Source organism: Salvia splendens, chromosome 11 (genome assembly GCF_004379255.2).
Source record: "Salvia splendens isolate huo1 chromosome 11, SspV2, whole genome shotgun sequence".
NCBI lineage: Eukaryota > Viridiplantae > Streptophyta > Magnoliopsida > Lamiales > Lamiaceae > Salvia > Salvia splendens.
Genome location: NC_056042.1, coordinates 26,937,329 through 26,957,487, shown reverse-complemented (window position 1 = coordinate 26,957,487; position 20,159 = coordinate 26,937,329). Strand labels below are relative to the sequence as shown.

Below are 20,159 nucleotides of genomic sequence, written 5' to 3'. Positions count from 1 at the left end.
GTCCTTTGGTTAACAAAACATAAAATTGTTAATCCAAAAGTAATAAATAATCCATTCATGTCAAATGTATGCACTTTACATGCCTTTCGTTGTATACAGAATTCACAAGAAAGATAACCTGAAGTACATATTGGAGCTCATAGTGCCTATCATCAGATTCTTCATCAGACACCTCAATAAACTTTGTTTGACCATCCGGTTTTTTATAGGGGGGTCGTTTACTCAAAGCCACATAATCTTCATCTTCATTTTGGTAACTATAATCTTGAAATTCTTTAGTTGACCTTGACTTTGCATGTACCCTCGCTGGTTCAATATTTATTAGCCTTTCATACTTATCCATTTTATAGGGAGGTCGTTTACTAAAAGACACATAATCTTCATCTTCATTTCTGTAGCTGTAATCTTGGAATTCTTTAGTTGACCCTGTCTTTGCATGTTCCCTCGCTGGTTCAATATTTATTAGCTTTTCATACTTATCCATGTTTCTGCTGGGCTTACCAACGTAGCTCTCAACCACTGCATCAGCACCACTAGTTTTGTTCTTCTGATATTTATTGTTGAAATTACCAGCACCTTTTGTCCCAGCTGTTTCATCTTGGGAATAAGAGTGTGGTACATGTGATGAAACATCAGCCTTGTAATCATGGAACCCCTCTTTGATGGTTACATCATGTAATTTAATTTTCAATGAGCCCTGAAAATCATCCATGATATCTACTTTCTTGGGAATCTTTTTCTTCTCAATGGAGAGGATCTCAAGTTTGGAGCTCAAATCATTCAGTATATCCATGATTTCATTTCCACTACTCTCGCATGTTTTCTTCGCTGGCAATGGTGAGTCGAAATCCCAAATATCTTCAACATTTGGTTCTTGAGCACTAATAGCATTTTCTCCAGCATTAGTGGTGTATTCATTGTTCTCAGAAATTTTGCAGAGGCGACGTCTGCCTTCCATTCTAACCTTCTTTTGCTTCTCTTCTCCTGTTGAATCCACATATCAAGTGAGTGAAATAAATTGCAGAAAATGCTTACTAAGATAATCAATATGGTTGGTTCAAGAAGATTAATAATACGTGGAAAATCGGAATTATCAGTTACACTAGATAACAAAGATTTGCCCTCCCCAGCATTAGCTTCTGCAGGTATTTTACTACTCTCCAGCTCGATATTGTTGAGATCCACACCAACTGCATGATCATTGACAGGATCGTGTTAGAATGACAGAAAATTAGTAGACACAGGGAAAATCACAAAATGACTCATCAAACTCTAAGAAAAATACAAATTATTTGCCTTGGAAGATCAGTATTATGTTCACCTGAGTCAGAAGTAGCAGAATTCCTCTTAAAAGAACTTTCCTCTTCTTCAGTTGTCTTGCAACTTTCAGGTGGTTTGGAGGCTTTAACAATGTTCAGAATATTCAGAAAAGTATCAATATATCTGGACAAATAAACCATAAACAGTATACACCATACTTCATGGGAAGGGGAACCATAAATAATACTTCATTCGTCCCATTCAAGATGTCCACATTCTTGAATGACACGGGATTTTAGGTGGAGTAGTTAAGTAAAGTAGAGTGAAAAGGTGATTGAATATTTTAATAAGGAGAGGGGAAAGAGGAATTTGAATCCAAATATAGAAAGTGGACATCTTGAGTGGAACGGAGGGAGTAGTAGTATAACACTCGCATCCCATCATCGTTATCTCTAGTTCTTTAATTTAGACCAATTCAGAAGATGTATTGAAATTATCCAGAGTACTTGATAAAAATACTTTTGAAATTTCATAGTTTTTGTAGTAAACGGCAACAAAAAATAGTACTCGAATTCAAGTAATACCATAGGTGGGAGAAGGCGAATCGAAATCATCAAAGCCTGAAAATAGCCGGGGAGATGAATCGTTAATCGTTAATCCTCACAAAAATAATAGAAAGAAAAAACTAGATTCTAGGTAAAAACCTTGGGTAGGAGGAGGAGGAGGAGGAGAAGGAGAACCAAAATCAAAGCGCGGGGCATCATCAAGTGCGTGGGCGGGCTTCCCCGTTGGTAAGGCACTAGTATGATCAACTGCAGTTTTCAAAATGAAACCACGAACGGAAACAGGAGAGTATGCGTGAGCGCAGGAGTAATTAATTTAGCGGTAGATGCTTAAAATTGGGAGAAGATGTACCAGGTCTTTGTTTGGGTCTAGCTTGAGAGGCGGATAGAAATCGATTGTGGAGCTGATTGAGACTCATGGCCGGCTTCTTCTTGCCTTCCGCCATAAGAGGCAGGTGTTCTTGCTTCACTTCCCGCTTAGAAATGTAAATTTGAAATTTGGAGAGAGAAACCAAAGCCCAGTTTCTGTGTGGTTGAGGTGGTGGCTTGCTACTGCGTCTTATATACTGAGAAAAATCCCTATTTTTTCTAAAATACCCTTAATCAAATTTCAAAAGATGAGTTACGTTGAAATCGATGTTTGGTTGACATTAAATTAAAAAATGAATATTGATGATAAACACGAATTTTAGTAAGTACTCTATAAAAAAATGAAAAGGCCACCAATAAAATTGAAAAATATATACTAATTGGTTAAATGACAAGTTTGTTGAGCTATAAATAAAAAGGGATGGAAAGGGCAAAACAACATAGCTCTAGTGAGTTGTACCTTGCGGGCTATTCAAAGGCCGTTAAGCCCACTCGGTCGGGTTACATTGAGAGAGCTCTAGTGAGTTCTACCTTGCACGCAATGCAAAGGCTGTTAAGCTCACTCGGTCGGGTAGCTTTCTAAAAAATCTAGTGACTTATGTCTAACCGTGTAGCCCAACATTTTTGGAATTCCAACATGATTGACCATTAAATTTTTATGGAATTGTTAAATAGTAAGTGGAGATAAAGTATACCAATAGAGAAAATAGTAGTATTTCAATAAAAAGAATACACATTGCACATTTTAGGGACCTGAAGTAGAAAAAATATCACCACAAATCTAAAATTTGCATAAATGACTTTCTTTTCATTTTCTCCCACAAGCTTCAACCCCTTGTGACGCACGACTCAAGTAATTATTCATACTAATTTTAGAATATCAATACATTAAATGAATCAAGTAAAAGTTTTATAATTAATATATTCACTTTTACCAATTTTTAATTCAACCCATGACAATATAAATAGACATTCCAAACATAACAAAAAGAAACAAGAGTCAAACTCTTGAGCAACATTTGTTACCTTTTAGTTTATTTTAACTAGTGTCAACACCCTGTAGGAATATTTATTCTTATATGTGACCTATGTAAAGATTGGTTTAATATTAAAGATCAAGTTCAAATGTGTCAATGGGATTCTAATATTAAAGACGACACCGTGATGGATCGGTTTCGATTAAAGAATTAGAATCGGGTGTATTGATAACCCTCCTTTCTTACCTTGTTATTGATATATATTTGTGTATATATATATATAAAGCCTAATATATATGTATGTATATTGGAGATTGTATGCATAAATGATGGTTTATATATGTATACATGTGGCACCGAGAATTAAAAGAAATGGAAAAGGTGTCAGTTGTTAATGATAAAGAAGTTATCACTTCTATTTTATCTAATTAGCAACGGTTGTAATATTCAATGTACATATATATAAATTTGGGTGTAATGCATTTATAACCGTAATGATAAGGAAGTTGATTTCTTATATAAGAGGAAATGCAATTCTCTTTATAGCAATCAACGTATCTTTGGTTAAATGAAACGATATGATTCTTCATTCACGTCGTTTGAACGTGTATAAATATGTGCGATGGTTTCAGCATTAAGAATCAATCAAATTCGTGTTATACACACAGAAAAGTCACAATATATATATATACACATTATATACAAAGTTTTGATTCTTTGTCCATTAAAAGAGTCATTGAAGGTCTGAGGTCAAGGAGAGGATAAACATCAATAGCAGCTTAAGGGGAAACATCAAATAGTGGATCCAACCCTACATCAAATTAATAAGCATGGATGGAGGTTGGTGATTTTATCCCCTCTTTATAGTGTGTTAATATGGTTGAACTAATTCAAATCTAGAATGTGATTTCAGTATAGAGATCAGTAAAGAATGGCTAACAGATGGTATCAGAGCCAATCTAGATTTGGCTAATTCACCATTTATGTGTTTTTCAAAATTGAAATTTAAATGGTATTAATTTTCGATTTTGGTTAAATTTGCTTCCGCTTATGTGTTGGGTATTGTTTTATGAAATAATAAAAATAATGTTTTCTACCCATTAAAGATTTCAATATTTAAATGATATATGACTTGTTAATCACCAAAGTGGTCTTGTTATATTGCATTTAATTATTGAGCATGATGAATGTTAGTTAATTGATCATGATTAAAGAGATGCTATAAATGACATTAAAGTTTGATTGATCAATTATATTATTATTTATATACTTGGAGATCACCCAAAGGTGGATCATTGTATACATTTAATAATACGAAAGGGATTAATCATGTCTACTTGTGTCTTATGTAGTATGTATACCCAAAGGCAACATGCTTATTTGATATATGTATGATTTGATTAATTATTAAAGAAATTTTTTTAGCATCGTTGAAAGTATGTGTATTTTAAGTATTGCCCAAAGGTTACTTGAATGCATGTTATTTAAAGTTTTACAGTTATCTGAATCGGTGTTTAAAGTTCAAAGCACTAATTGTAAGCATGTATAAATGTTGCAGCTTCATCTAATATATATGCATCTGCAAACTCCGTCGTAAAGTTCAATGGGCAAAACTATGGTGAATGGTCAGAACAGATCCGGTTTTCATTGGGTATTATGTCACTTGACCATGCCATACTTACGGAAGATGAGCCTGCAGCCATTACGGAAGAAAGCTCCGAAACGGATAAGTCTCGATATGAGACTTGGGAGCGCTCTAACAGGCTAAGTCTCAATCTTATGAGGATGACGATGGCAGAAAGTTTCAAGCCATCTATGCCTAAGACAGAGAGTGCAAGGGAATTTATTGAAAAGATAAAGGAGTGTTCACAATCGGAATTGGCCGACAAGTCAATTGTGGGGAGCCTAATGAGTGAGCTCACTACAAGAAAGTTTGACTGGTCTAAGCCGATTCACGATCATGTAACACACATGTCAAACTTGGCAGCAAGGCTCACGACCTTAGGAATGGAGGTTCATGAACAGTTCTTGGTTCAATTCATCATAAACTCTCTTCCTATTGAATTTGGCCAGTTCCAGGTGAATTATAACACCATAAAAGATAAATGGGACCTTAAAGAACTAAAGGCCATGTTAGTTCAAGAGGAAGGGAGACTAAAAAAGATGGGTGACCAAGTTGTGAATCTAATGGGTCATGGAGGAGCAAACACCAGTAAGGTAAAGGCAAGTAAAAAGGACAAACGTAAAGAGTCTTCTTTTCCTAAAGGCCCCGAAAAGAAGATCCAAAAGGAAAGGAAATGTTTCTTTTGTAGAGAACCGGGACACTTCAAGAAGGATTGTCCAAAAAGGAAGGCATGGTTCGATAAGAAAGGTAAACATAATAGTTTCGTTTGCTTTGAGTCAAATCTTATTGAAGTGCCTAATAATACTTGGTGGTTAGATTCTGGTGCTACTACTCATGTGTCTCACATTGAACAGGGATTCAGTACGATCCAACCTATAAAAGGAAGTGAACAATACTTGTTCATGGGGAACAGGATGAAGGCACAAATTAAAGGCGTCGGGACCTATAGACTGATCTTGGACACGGGATGTCATATAGATCTTAAGGAATGTCTCTATGTACCAGATTGTGCTAGAAATCTTGTATCTGTTAGTAGGTTGGATAGATTAGGATTTAAAATCAAGTTTGTAAATAGTGTATTTACATTGTACAGAAATGATTACTTCTATGGAAGTGGTACTTTGTTTGATTCACTCTACAGTTTCAATCTTGATGCAAAGTTTTCTGAATCATTATTTAATGTTGAAAGTAGAGGCATAAAACGTAGTGTGTCAAGTGAAAATTCGGCTTTCTTGTGGCATCAAAGACTAGGTCACATATCCAAGGAAAGGATGATGAGGTTGGTAAAGAATGATATTCTTCCTCAATTGGATTTTAGTGATCTAGATATGTGTATAGATTGCATAAAGGGGAAGCAAACTAAACACATAGTAAAGAAACAAGCCACAAGAAGTTCTCAACTTCTTGAATTAATTCATACTGATATTTGCGGCCGGTTTGATGCACCTTCGTGGGATGGTAGAAATTATTTTATCACTTTTATTGATGATTTCTCACGGTATGGTTACATATATCTATTACGTGAAAAGGCTGAATCCGTGAATGTCTTAAAGATATTCATAGATGAAGTAGAAAGGCAATTAGATAGAAAAGTTAAAGTGGTGAGATCAGATAGAGGTGGTGAATTCTACGGAAAATTTAATGAATCTGGACAATGTCCGGGTCCATTTGCAAAGTACCTCGAAAGCAAGGGCATTTGTGCACAATATACAATGCCCGGTACTCCGCAATAGAATGGTGTAGCGGAAAGGCGAAATCGTACTCTTTTGGATATGGTTAGATGCATGTTAAGTGGGTGTAATTTACCTCTTTCGTTGTGGATTTATGCATTAAAGACTGCAACGTATATGCTTAATCGGGTTCCTAGTAAGGCAATTCCAAAGACACCTTTCGAACTGTGGACGGGAAGGAAACCGAGTTTAAGGCATTTACGTATTTGGGGTTGCCCCGCAGAAGTAAAGTTGTATAATCTGCATGAAAAGAAGCTGGATTTAAAGACGGTCAGTGGATATTTCATTGGCTATCCAGATAAGTCAAAAGGATATACATTCTATTGTCCTAACCATAGTACGAGGATAGTTGAGACGGGTAATGCTAGGTTCATTGAAATTAGTGGGAGTGATGAACCTCGTAAAGTGGACTTTAATGAAGTTCAAGAAAAGGTTGTTCATCCACCTTTTGTTGCACCTAAGATTGTTGTTCCTATTGAACAACATGAAGTGCATAACCCACCTATTGAGATTGAAGATGAACCAGTCATAATTCAAGAACGGAATGATGAACCAATAGAACCTTTAAGACGATCAGTAAGGGAACGACGATCGGCCATATCGGATGACTATGTGGTATATTCCGTTGAAAGTGAATGTGACTTGAGCATTGATAAAGATCCTATCTCATTCCAACAAGCCATGGAAAGTGACAATTCTGAAAATTGGTTAAATGCAACAAAGGATGAGATGAAATCCATGAGAGATAACAATGTTTGGGACTTAGTAGAATTGCCTACGGGTTTTAAAGCCATTGGTTGTAAATGGATCTTTAAAACAAAACGTGATTCGAAAGGTAACATTGAAAGGTACAAGGCTCGCCTTGTTGCCAAAGGATTCACTCAAAAGGATGGCATTGACTATAAAGAAACCTTCTCTCCAGTTTCAAAGAAGGATTCTTTAAGAGTTGTATTGGCTTTGGTGGCTCATTATGACTTGGAGCTTCACCAAATGGATGTAAAGACGATCTTTCTTAATGGAGTACTAGAAGAAGAGGTATACATGAAACAACCCGAAGGATTCATGATAGAAGGGCAAGAAGGCTTAGTATGTAAGTTGAGAAAGTCAATATATGGACTCAAACAAGCTTCCAGACAATGGTATGTAAAGTTTAATGATATCATTGTTTCATATGGCTTTGTAGAGATCATCGTTGATAGATGTATCTACATTAAAATCAGTGGGAGCAAGTTTATCATATTAGTCCTATATGTTGATGATATTTTGCTAGCCGCAAATGACATGGGTTTACTACATGATGTAAAGTAGTATCTCTCTTTAAACTTTGAAATGAAGGATATGGGTGAGGCATCTTATGTGATCGGAATAGAGATATTCCGGGATAGATCACAAGGATTGTTAAGTCTGTCTCAGAAAGGCTATATCAATAAAGTTTTAGAGAGATATAGAATGGATAAATGCTCCGCAGGAATTGCTCCAATTCAGAAGGGAGACAAGTTTAGCTTAATGCAATGTCCGAAAAATGAATTGGAGCGTAAGGAAATGGAAAAGATTCCCTATGCATCAGTGGTTGGGAGTTTGAACTATGTTCAAACATGTACACGACCAGATATCACCTTCGCGGTTGGTATGTTGGGTCGTTATCAAAGTAATCCCGGTATGGACCACTGGAAGGCTGTAAAGAAGGTTCTCAGGTACTTGCAAGGCACCAAAGAACACATGCTTACCTATAGGAGATCCGATCATCTAGAGGTGGTTGGATATTCAGATTCAGATTATGCCGGATGCGTTGATACAAGAAAATCGACGTTTGGATACTTGTTCCTTTTAGCCGATGGAGCAATATCATGGAAAAGTGGAAAGCAGTCTGTCATTGCTACTTCTACTATGAAGGCAGAGTTTGTGGCATGCTTTGAAGCCACAGTTCACGGATTGTGGCTGCGGAACTTTGTTTCGGGACTTGGAATTGTCGACACCATAGCCAAGCCGCTGAAAATTTATTGTGATAATTCCGCAGCTGTCTTCTTCTCAAAGAACGATAAGTACTCGAAGGGTGCTAAGCACATGGAGTTGAAATACTTATCGGTTAAAGAAGAAGTGCAGAAACAAAGGGTGTATTTTGAGCACATAAGAACGAATATGATGGTAGCGGATCCGTTAACTAAAGGACTACCACCCAGTATGTTTATTGGCCATGTAGAGCGTATGGGTATTATAGACAAAGCCTTGCTATTTTAGTTGTGGACTCATGTATTGTGTAAACACTCTTGTGAATTCAATAAAAGTTGTGTTTCTGCTTGTTTATATGTTATCATTAAAGTTGTATACAGTATGGTTGTTTAGATAGCATATGTTGTATTGAGAATTAAAGTACATCTCAATGAAAGGTTATTCATATAAAGTTAGAATTGATTTGTGATACATGGAAGGAATCATGTCGACTAAATGAGTGTGTGACCGCCATGATCCAATTGAATCTAACTTTATAGGTATTTAAAGGATATATGAACTTGGTTGTAAAGTGCGCATAAAGGTTATTAAACCATTGAGAGCTACAAAGGTCAAGTGGGAGAATGTAGGAATATTTATTCTTATATGTGACCTATGTAAAGATTGGTTTAATATTAAAGATCAAGTTCAAATGTGTCAATGGGATTCTAATATTAAAGACGACACCGTGATGGATCGGTTTCGATTAAAGAATTAGAATCGGGTGTATTGATAACCCTCCTTTCTTACCTTGTTATTGATATATATTTGTGTATATATATATATATATATATATAAAGCCTAATATATATGTATGTATATTGGAGATTGTATGCATAAATGATGGTTTATATATGTATACATGTGGCACCGAGAATTAAAAGAAATGGAAAAGGTGTCAGTTGTTAATGATAAAGAAGTTATCACTTCTATTTTATCTAATTAGCAACGGTTGTAATATTCAATGTACATATATATAAATTTGGGTGTAATGCATTTATAACCGTAATGATAAGGAAGTTGATTTCTTATATAAGAGGAAATGCAATTCTCTTTATAGCAATCAACGTATCTTTGGTTAAATGAAACGATATGATTCTTCATTCACGTCGTTTGAACGTGTATAAATATGTGCGATGGTTTCAGCATTAAGAATCAATCAAATTCGTGTTATACACACAGAAAAGTCACAATATATATATATACACATTATATACAAAGTTTTGATTCTTTGTCCATTAAAAGAGTCATTGAAGGTCTGAGGTCAAGGAGAGGATAAACATCAATAGCAGCTTAAGGGGAAACATCAAATAGTGGATCCAACCCTACATCAAATTAATAAGCATGGATGGAGGTTGGTGATTTTATCCCCTCTTTATAGTGTGTTAATATGGTTGAACTAATTCAAATCTAGAATGTGATTTCAGTATAGAGATCAGTAAAGAATGGCTAACACACCCATGCTATTATTGCATGGGACAAATGATTTTCAAATAATGAAGAAAAATTTGAAAGTACATAGATTAAAAAAAAGATGATAAAAATGTAATGAGATTTATAACTAAGAATATGTGTTAATTACATTAAGTATTCATAATATTATAAACAATTAATAACATTAATAACAATTACAAAAAGAAAAATACACTCGTCCCAACTCACTCTAAATGAAATATTTCATATTCGGCAAACGATGCCTACAACTTTAATTATGAAAGTGGAGTATATAAAAATAGAGATGGACACACAAAAATAGAGATTATCATCATGAAGATGTCACTAATAGTAGGGGATACTGAGTATATGTCATACAGTAATTGATATAATTCCTTATAGTTACGCAACTTAGGATGCATGTCCAAAGGTCAAATGCATATTATTGGAGATATGCAAAATGTTTTTTTAACCAATTAAAATACATCCCCGACATAAAATTATATACAATGAAAAATTTATAATGTTCCTTATTATGTGTCAAACCTTATGTGTTGCAAGTGATTTCTTCACACTAACTTGAGATTATCAACAAATCAAATTAATAGAATAATACTAACATTAAACAGAGATTATAAATCAATATGTATTTTAAAAAATAGATTAAAGGACTTGAAATCAATATAGTAAAAATCAACTACACTTTGATCATAGCAAACGTTTTAGTAAACATCATAATAATAGAATCAAACATCAACATTATCACTTTATAATAAAATTTTGTGGCTCTTTAAAATACAACATACAGTTACCCATGACTAAAAACATGTCTTTTTAGAAATAGGCCAACATGAGCAAGCAAAAATGAAATGGTAGTAAATTTTTCACAATTATTATATTCGCTTTAGTCAAATTTAAATTCAATAAATAATCTTTATGCACACATATCCCAATATTCTGATAACCCTAAAATTAAAATATGAGTAAATATCTTGAATAACAATATACTGGAGTACTACGTTATAGAACAAATCAAAGTCAACTCAATTCTTACTATATACTATCTTTAGTAATTTAAATATAAATATAATTTATATTTATTATAAATAATTTTAATATAATAAACAGTAATAAAAAAATATTTAGTATATTAATATATCAATTTAATTACTTAATTTATGATAATTAATTTTCAAATATGTACACATGGTCCAACACCAAATTAAAACTCTATTTGATTTGAAATAATATCAACTATAAAATTATATACTAATAATTAACTATAAGAAATTTTGTTTTCAGAACAACGAAAAAATTCACAAAAATAAAAATGTACTTATCTTGTCATACTCTAAATTAATAATTTTCTCCTTTCTAATATATGAAACATTTCAAATTCTAAAAATATATTCAATATACCAAAGAGTAATAAAAAGTATTCAAGAAATTAATATACAAATTTAATTTGATTTAAAAAATATATACAAAGTACAATAAATTTAAAGTATAAATTAGAACCTAGCTTTATAGTGTAATAATAATAATATTAGAATTTAACATAAATTCTACTCCACTACACTACACTACAAAAAAAAAGTAAAAAAAAAAAACACTACACTACATTATTAAAATCCAAATTATATGCTACATTAAAGGCCCAAATTAGAGCCCAATTAGTAAACAATACCTACTACTCCATGAAACCCTAAATCATTGCCCTCTCTCCCCCATTTCTCTCCCCCCTCAATGGTATTTTTCTCCTTCCGCCCGCCGCCTGCCTCCTTTATGCGCCGCCGTGATTCGCCGCCTCCTTCCGCTTGCCTCGAAGGCACACTTCGTCGGCACGCCTTGCCTCGCACCCTAGCTCACGATCTGCTCCATCCCGCACCGAAACAATAACGGCTGGCCGACGACTCCATCCCACTCCAAAACGGCGACAACACTACTACCTGGATAACATACCCTCGATTCCAAACCACGACTACAACAGACGCACCTATTCGATTTCTACAAACCCTACCCAAAATCGGTAAAAATTTCATTGCCCCCTGGAACCGTGACTCCGTCGTCTCCAGCTGCGAAGGCTGATTTGCCCCTTCGGCTTTTAAAATTCCGAATCGGCTAATTCAAAACCCTCATCGAACCCACCGCCTAGCTCCTCCTTACACCGTCTGCCTCCTTCGCCATCTCCAACAGCAAGAAGATACAGTTAAAAACTCTTTGCCGCCACTGGCCAGCAAGAATCGGGTAATGGATGCTCCATCTCTGTGTCAATCCATATCTTGGCCCGTCAATCCCACACTGATTTTCTGCGTTCAGATTTCGTTGATTGGTAGTGATTTCTGCAGATTGGTGAATGAATTTATTTTTCATTTAAGTTCTGCCCTAGAGATGCATGCTATATTTTTGAACTCTTTGGTTCGGTTGTTTCCTTTTGCTTTGATTAGTTTGCGTTTATAAATTTGCTCCAAATATTTTTGCATGTTGCCTTATCATTTCAAGGTGATGGCTTTGGCAGTAAAATTAACTCAGAAAGATTGATAACTTATTCAAGATAATTTGGAGTGAAAAAGCTTGTAAAATTTCTCATAGGCTTATCTGGTTCTCTACTTTTATTATTCTAAATGCATATACATCATACTAACTTGCTTATATTCAGCTGGCTTCTGAAGATGCTAAAAATTGGTCAACAAAGAAAAATCTTTTGGTTGTGCTAAAAACAAAGAAAAATCGGCGGCGCGAAACCCTCACCGCCTGTCTAACCCGCCGATCTGCCGCGCCTGCCTCGCTGCTCCACCGGTCTGGCGAGGCCAGACCGCTAGCACCCGACACAACCGCCGCAAGCATTTCCATCACCATTCCGAAGCTACCATGGAGGTAATTCACTCTCTATAAATTTCAGTTCTCAAGTTCGATCACAAAATTACTGGTCGGATAGGATTGTTTACAAGCCTAATTGATTCATTTTATTGAAAATTTTGCATAGATTCGTGGGAAGGTTATTGAGTTTATACTCACACTTTATGTCGGTTGTTTTTAGCGCTGTTAGTACTTAATACCATATGGAGTAGTTTCGAAACGAAATTGGTATAAGGTTACTGGTGTTTGATTATGAAGCTCTCAAGCTCGCAGTTTGCGTTTTCATGGTGCGGTAGAAATCACTAAAACCAGTCGCGTGTTGTTACAGACCTTTGAAAATTGAAATTCTTCGATCTATTGATTGTGTAGGAGCTTCGTGGGATTTGATAAATTAGGCAAGTGGTTGAATTAGCAGTTTTATTTATTGTCCAATTATAGGATGATTCTTTTGGCAAATGTTGGATTTCTTGTATTATTTCAGCAATTAGTTTTCATTTTGACATTGAATTTCCAACTTTTTTTGTCCGCTTCCGTGCATAAATGTGTTTGTAAGTCCCCATTGTTCCAGTTATCGCAATATACTGTTATTTGACATGATTTTTTTGGAGCTTATGTCCAAACCCTATCATATTAAATATGCCTATGGAAGTGGTATTGGAAGAAACTACACTTCTCCTTGCCATTTTAAGTGAGTAATTTCATGCATTTTGAAGCAGCAAATAGTTTCTATTTGCGGTGACAGTCAAACAATGCTTCGTTGATTTATGTTTGGGATGAACAGAGGCTATATAAATGCAATACATTTGTATCACTAGCTTATGCATCCCTTTCTTTTGTGATCAAAACTTTCAATTGATTTATTTTTCTGAAATATGCATGTGCATAGCTCGTAACATGTAAATATTTTCATTTCGTATACAGACACATGGGAGTATTGCTAATGATCTCTATTCAAATATCCTGGAATCATCAAGTGTTGATTCAGATAGAAGAATTAATACAGTCCAAGTGAATGATAATTTCCATGGTATGAGTATTATTATTGCCTTTGTTACTCTACTCTTTGTTTTTTAAAATAGGAGCTTATCTTAATCCTATTTTTAATAAAAACTCTTGTCTTGTTTGAAAGCATGGCAATAGATCAGGCAAAGTACTTATATGCAGCTTGCAACTTTACTAGATTCACATTGACAAAGCAGACTGACAATCCGCATCCATGTATATCTAGCCATTAAGCCTCATATTGTTAATTGCCCTCTATCTAGCAAACTCTTTAATCTTTTACGTGTAAGTATAAAATTGATAGTTTTCATTCTTCAGCCCCTATTTTAATAGCTAAGATACCCTTTGGGGCATAAATCGATAAAACTCTTCATAAGAATAAACAAATTCTAACTATCAAGTAAGTTATTTCATTGCATCACTTGACATTTACTTTCTTGATGGCTTGGCTTTATGTTTCTGTTCTTATTGCTTTTCTTTGTTTGGTCTCAGAAAGCGATGCAGATGACTTGTGGTATGATGATGACTCTTGTGAAGATTCTGTTGAAAAATCGAGTAAAGCACTCGATATGGACAGGGAGTGGAATAGGAGGCATGATCAATTCCACACGGTATTCTTATAATAATATACTTCATCTCCTTTTACCATTTGGTGCTCATGGCATTGGTGATTTGGCATTGTCTCCTTTTGCCTGAAGTTCCCAAATCATCTCATCATTATTTATCTTTTGTAGTTAGGCTATCGTGATGGTCTCATCGCTGGCAAGGAAACTGCCTTACAAGAAGGGTTCAATATTGGTTTCAAGGATTCTGTGCTTACTGGATACAATTGGGGTCGTGTGAGAGGGATTAGTAGGTAATTTTATGCCCAGCTTTTGAAATTCTTACACCTGACTTTCATTTACAGAAAGAAAAGATCAACATATGATGCCTATGATTTTATCCTTGAAGTGCTATGGCTTCCTTGCCCAGTGCCTTGAAGGAAAAGTTGGTTGAATCAGAGGAAACTCGAAAAAGAATCCAACAGTTGCACGAGTCTGTGCAGTGCATCTCATCAACAGAATCTTTAAAGCTGTTCTATGAAGAACAGAGAAGGAAATCACTGAAGCAGGAAACAACTGAACACAGTTCCAGTGGAACCAATCAAAGCTTGGATGCAGGTGTTCTTGAGAGTTACCAGGTACAGCTTCAGTCGATCCTTCACGAATCTCCTCTGGTTGAAGGCCATTTGAAAATAACTCCTTAATTTCGCTTCCATACGAAGTACTATATTGGAAGATCTTAGCACATAGTGAAAAACTGATATGTTGTTACAGGCAAAGTGTAATTCCTCCAAGATTTTATCATATTGTGCAACTGCTTCAAAGTTTATCTAACGAGCTTTTTACTTAGCTTTTCTTTTATTTACATTCTAATGTGGCAACACTCCCCACCCTCTCCCAACAACAAAAACTCATTTATTGCCTAGATGCAGCAACCAGTAGCACGATTAAAATGGCAGAAGCCAGAAAAATAAAGTAGGGGATGGCTTGATTGAGTCCACCTTCATCCACTTCAGCCTCTTTTAATGGATAATTTGTCTTCTGCTGTATAAATGAGTTGAAGAAACTTTGATAACCTGAGCTATAAGCGAAGGAAGAGCCATGCTGCTAACCTTCATCATTTCCATTGCCTGCAAAACGCAAATGTAAACTGAGGTTATGGAGTATACCATATGCATCTGACCTATAATAAATAAGCAAAACGAAGTGGTGGTATTATGCTTTTAGTTACAAATCTTGACTTGCATTTTAGCAAAGATTGTCTACTCCTAACTTCTTAAATTTTACAAAATATTTACCTGGAAGCCAAAGGCGAACTGCCCAGCCTTCTTGCTTATTTTAGGACTCGGGTGAGACTGAAGCTTCTCATACATGAGCGTGCCTCATTGGATCTGTCGTGCATTATTTCACACACAAAAAGGGAAGAAGTCAGTACTAAACATCAATTTAAGCGCAAAAAAAAGGGAAGAAAAGTTTTCTGATAACAGAATGCGGATATACCATGCTTTCACTTAGGAAAATGAAGTTTAAGTGAAACTTAATGAAGTGATGTATATTGGGCTCGAAGATTTTCTTTAACATAGTATTTGTCGAAAGGAATAAAAATTCAACCTGTTGAGTGAGTCCTGACATATTGACCATTGCAGAGCTGCTAATCCATGAAGTTCGCTCTGCAAGATGCAAGTGTTTTAACAGTGAGCGTGAAGATAAACGCTTATCCAACACCTTTTTCTTTACATTGGGAGGGAACACAATCAATTAACAAAAAACAGTCACCTTGAACGGCAGCTTCTCCATGAGTTTCATAAAAGGGCGACGCCTCCTTCAGCTTGCCGAGATCCATCAATGAGTCACCATCCTTCAATGCCTATGTATGATCGCACTATAACTAAGGAGTGTTATAACTATAATCACAATTCACCACTATGGTATACTAATCATGCCAAAATTTATACTACTAGCTATTAATATATGCATGTTTTTGTTACCTTGCTAGTTGCTATACAGTCCGGAAATGTGAAAGAATAAATAGCCTGAAGGATGCAAATTTATTTTACTTATGATCTATGGCTTGCCTCTGAAAATTCCTACATCTGAGATCTGAATAGGTTCACTCCTAAAAACATGTTTCTTGAGCTGATTTGAAAGAATAAAACTACGATGTGAGAAACACATTTTACGGGTGATCCTAGCCAGATTTCTAATGCCGGAATTTGTCTGGCTATGATTACAGAACTTTGCAGAGTTCCGACTATTTCAAACATAATTGAAGTTGAGATCATAAATCAGACAAACAATAATGTGAAGGTCATAAACTATAATTAAGAACCTAATAATACTATAAAAATCTAGTTGTGACAATAACTGTTCCAAGATGGAAAAGTTATTCCCATGTTAAATCTTACCTTCTCACATTCAGATTTTAGTTTGTTTAGACCATATTGTCTCTTATAAGCAGCTAGCCACTGCATTGTTCGTTCGTCTTTGGCAGCCCTTTCCTCTGCAGTTTCAAGTGCGTCCCCAGGCCGTAAAGTTCTCCCACCACCAAACTGAAAAGATATTCGACTCTATATATTAGGGGCGTTTACTTTCATGCTTGATAAGACATATGATCAAGTATTTTTTCCTCTCTGTCTCTAACCCAACCTTTAGAATGACATGAATCAAGCAAAATTAGCTCAAACTATAAAAATTACCAGACCCTGAGATTAAGATTTGCCAAAAGTTCAAATCCATCATTGTAAACAAAGGATTAACCTATATTTTGATTTATTTAAATTAATCATCAAAAGTAAACTGTTCCAATTCATACAACCTAAAAATAGATTAACTAGTTTATTGATGGAAAATATTCATTAATGACTCATAAGTTTTACAGGAACTTAAGTATCATCAATTAGGCTAAATTAGATAAAGCCACTAAACATTTTTTTTGTAAAACTCTCTGACTGTTTAGTAAAGTATTCAACCTAATTTTGTGGCTAGTTCTATAAGTCATGATTCATTATCATAATAACTAAACTCGAGCATTCAAATCACCAATGTAAGAAACTGAAGATGCATCACACATACTGTTTTTGAAATGTTGTTTGGTCTTGGAAAGACTCCCCAAGTGGAAACCTTCGGCTTATAGAGATCCACATCGTTTTCTTCGACTTGGGATGCTGATTTACCACCAAAGTTGCTAGCATCTCCGACAATAATCTCGACCTCAGGTAACTTCCCTCCCGGAAAAGGGTCCGACAACGGAATTAAACCAGCCGGCAAGCCTCTACCACTCTTCTTATCTGCGAACCCCAGTCCCATTAAATCATTACTTGAAACCTTGAGCTCATCCTTCTTACCAGATTTCTTATCTCCACCACTTCTCCCATCCCCTCCTTTAAGCCCTACAATCAGATGAAGATCAAATATTGAGGCCTAAACCAAATGATTGCTTTTGATCAAATACAAAAACATAGATTTCTTGTTTTGTCCTCTTAATTTCAAACCAAATTGTTAATGGCAGCCAATTATATCAATCTAGTAAAAGCCCAAACTACATCTACATCTAAGATACACATAACACATATCAGTGCAACTTATTAACTTCTAGTTGAGATCAATAACCCCAATTAGGGATTGATTATAAACCCTAATTCAATAATCCAGCAACAAAAAAGTACCTGAAACTAAGTTTTGGCTGTCTGCAACTCCGCCATTATCATCGCCTGTTTTCTTCTTATATTCCTTTGCCTTCTCCAATGCGAGTTTAACCGATAGAGGAATCTCCTTTCCCCCCTGCGGAATCTCCACCGCTCTCTGTATCCGAAGCAGCTTTTTCATTCTCTACGAGAATTTTGCTTTGTTGGTACTGTTTTGCGTTATCGACAGCCAAAGGAACATCCATTTCCACATCACCATCCTCCATTTGTTTGAAATTGTCCTTCTCTTCACCGAATTCCGGCGTTTGGACGATCTTCGGAGCTGGAACGCCGGATTTTACAGAGTTTTTGTATGATTTAGCTTTGGCCAATGCAAGTTTAACAGGATCTTGTTCAGAATTTGGCGAAGATTCTGCATTTGAGGATTGGATTTTTGAGGTTTAAGATGTTGGGAAGCTCTTGTATTGAGAGAGTGAAATTGTTCTTGTTGATTGGAGTCAGGGAGGAGAGGAATTGGGGCTGTGTGAATGAAGCCATTGAATTAACCACGAAGGTGATGAACGATCACTGGATTCAAAGAAATTAGCGGTAGAATTCCCAGTGAAGAAGCAGCTCATTACACGAGCAAATTCAGCCACAGAGAGAAGTAGAAAATCTGGACAAATAATCCATTCAACACCAAATAATCTCGGCAAATAGAATGAATATAGTCTCACTTGGAACTCTTGAGAAGAAGGGTTATTCTTGCATCTCTGAAAATGGAGTCATGAAGGTTTGCAAGGGAGCAGTGGTGAAGATGATGGCTGAGAGAGGTGGAAGTCTATATTATTTGCAAGCCACTGTGGTGATGGGTGAAGTTAATGCAACTATCAGACAAGACTTGATGGCTTGGCATCTCAAGCTGGGGCACCCGGCTGAAGGGACCTTGAAAGCGATGGCTCAAAAGGGCCTTATTGACATCAGTGGCATGGATAATATGAAGAAATGCCAAGACTGCTTGCTAGGAAAATCCAAGAAGAAGTCCTTTCCAGCAGGTACTCATTCATCATCCTCACCATTAGACTATATTCATTCAGACCTTTGGGGGCCCTCACCAATTAAGAGTTTGGGTGGAGGGAAATACTACATGTCTATTATTGATGACTTTTCAAGGAAGGTATGGGTATTCATCTTAAAAGAAAAATCAGATGCATTCATTACATTCAAGAATTGGTGTAAGGAGTTGGAAAATGAAAGGGGGGCGGTTCCTAAGGTCTTGAGGACTGACAATGGCTTGGAGTACTTGTCCAAGGATTTTGATCAATTTTGCAAGGACAAAGGAATTAAGAGGCACAGGACCGTACCTGCAAATCCTCAACAAAATGGGGTTGCGGAGAGGATGAACCGCACACTCCTTGAAAGGGTCAGATGCTTGCTGTCTTCTTCTGGTGTAAGCAAAAGTTTCTGGGCAGAGGCTGTGACAACAACAGCTTTCTTGATTAACAAATGTCCATCTTCAGCAATTGGAGGCGCAATACCTGATGAGAAATGGCATGGTGCAAGGCCTGACTATTCAAGATTGAAGCCCTTGGGGTGTAGAGCCTTTGCACACTTCAAGCAAGGCAAATTGAATGCAAGGGCCTTGCAGTGCATTATGCTCGGGTATGAGAGAGGTGTTAAGGGATATCGGTTGTGGTGTACTGAACCAGGGAGGCAAAAGGTGTTAATCAGTAGAGATGTTGTATTTCTAGATGACAACATGCCCTATCTGAAGCAAGAAAGTGGTAAGATTCCATATTCTGACTTCGGTGAGTCCAATGATGCTTTGACAGAAGTAAAAAAGAGCACTCATGATGAGGCTAGTGTGGAGAACTATGAGGCAGGTGGAGGAATTTTCACTGATCATGATGATCATGTTGATCATGATCAGCAACCTGATGTTGACATGCCTCAAGACTCCACACCACATGGTCCAGATCCTCCACTTGCTGCAAGAAGGCCAAAAAGGACTATCAGGCCACCAGCAAGGTTTAATGAGTATGAGATGTTGTATTATGCTCTTCATGTTGCTGAGGAGTTGGATGCTACTGAACCAGACTCTTATTCTGAAGCAGTAACTGGAGCAGAGAGAGAACAGTGGATAAGAGCAATGAAAGATGAAGTGGAATCCTTGATTGCTAACAAAAC

The 20,159-nt window shown here is 36.1% G+C and overlaps 2 protein-coding genes and 1 pseudogene across 3 annotated transcripts; 1 reads left to right on the top strand and 2 right to left on the bottom strand.

Moving 5' to 3' along the window:
- Positions 1 to 9: 9 nt before the first annotated feature.
- Positions 10 to 2,337, bottom strand: LOC121755668 (protein CHROMATIN REMODELING 24-like). The gene is made up of 6 exons (XM_042151006.1): positions 2,176 to 2,337; positions 1,965 to 2,072; positions 1,845 to 1,880; positions 1,322 to 1,402; positions 1,077 to 1,190; positions 10 to 984 (listed from the first exon to the last, which is right to left on the bottom strand). Exons 1-6 carry the CDS (start codon positions 2,267 to 2,269, stop codon positions 56 to 58), a joined length of 1,362 nt encoding a protein of 453 aa, XP_042006940.1. The 5' UTR covers positions 2,270 to 2,337; the 3' UTR covers positions 10 to 55.
- Positions 2,338 to 11,655: 9,318 nt separating this feature from the next.
- On the top strand, positions 11,656 to 15,198 carry LOC121755701. Of its 2 annotated transcripts, none has more exons than XM_042151062.1 (6): positions 11,656 to 12,193; positions 12,606 to 12,823; positions 13,727 to 13,832; positions 14,300 to 14,418; positions 14,542 to 14,663; positions 14,780 to 15,198. In XM_042151062.1, exons 2-6 carry the CDS (start codon positions 12,818 to 12,820, stop codon positions 15,051 to 15,053), a joined length of 627 nt encoding a protein of 208 aa, XP_042006996.1. In that variant the 5' UTR covers positions 11,656 to 12,193; positions 12,606 to 12,817; the 3' UTR covers positions 15,054 to 15,198. The 2 variants fall into 2 exon arrangements, with proteins under 2 accessions (XP_042006996.1, XP_042006995.1); XM_042151061.1 differs by having other exon boundaries at positions 14,759 to 15,198.
- Positions 15,135 to 18,675, bottom strand: LOC121754702 (annotated as a pseudogene).
- Between the last annotated feature and the right edge of the window lie 1,484 nt (positions 18,676 to 20,159).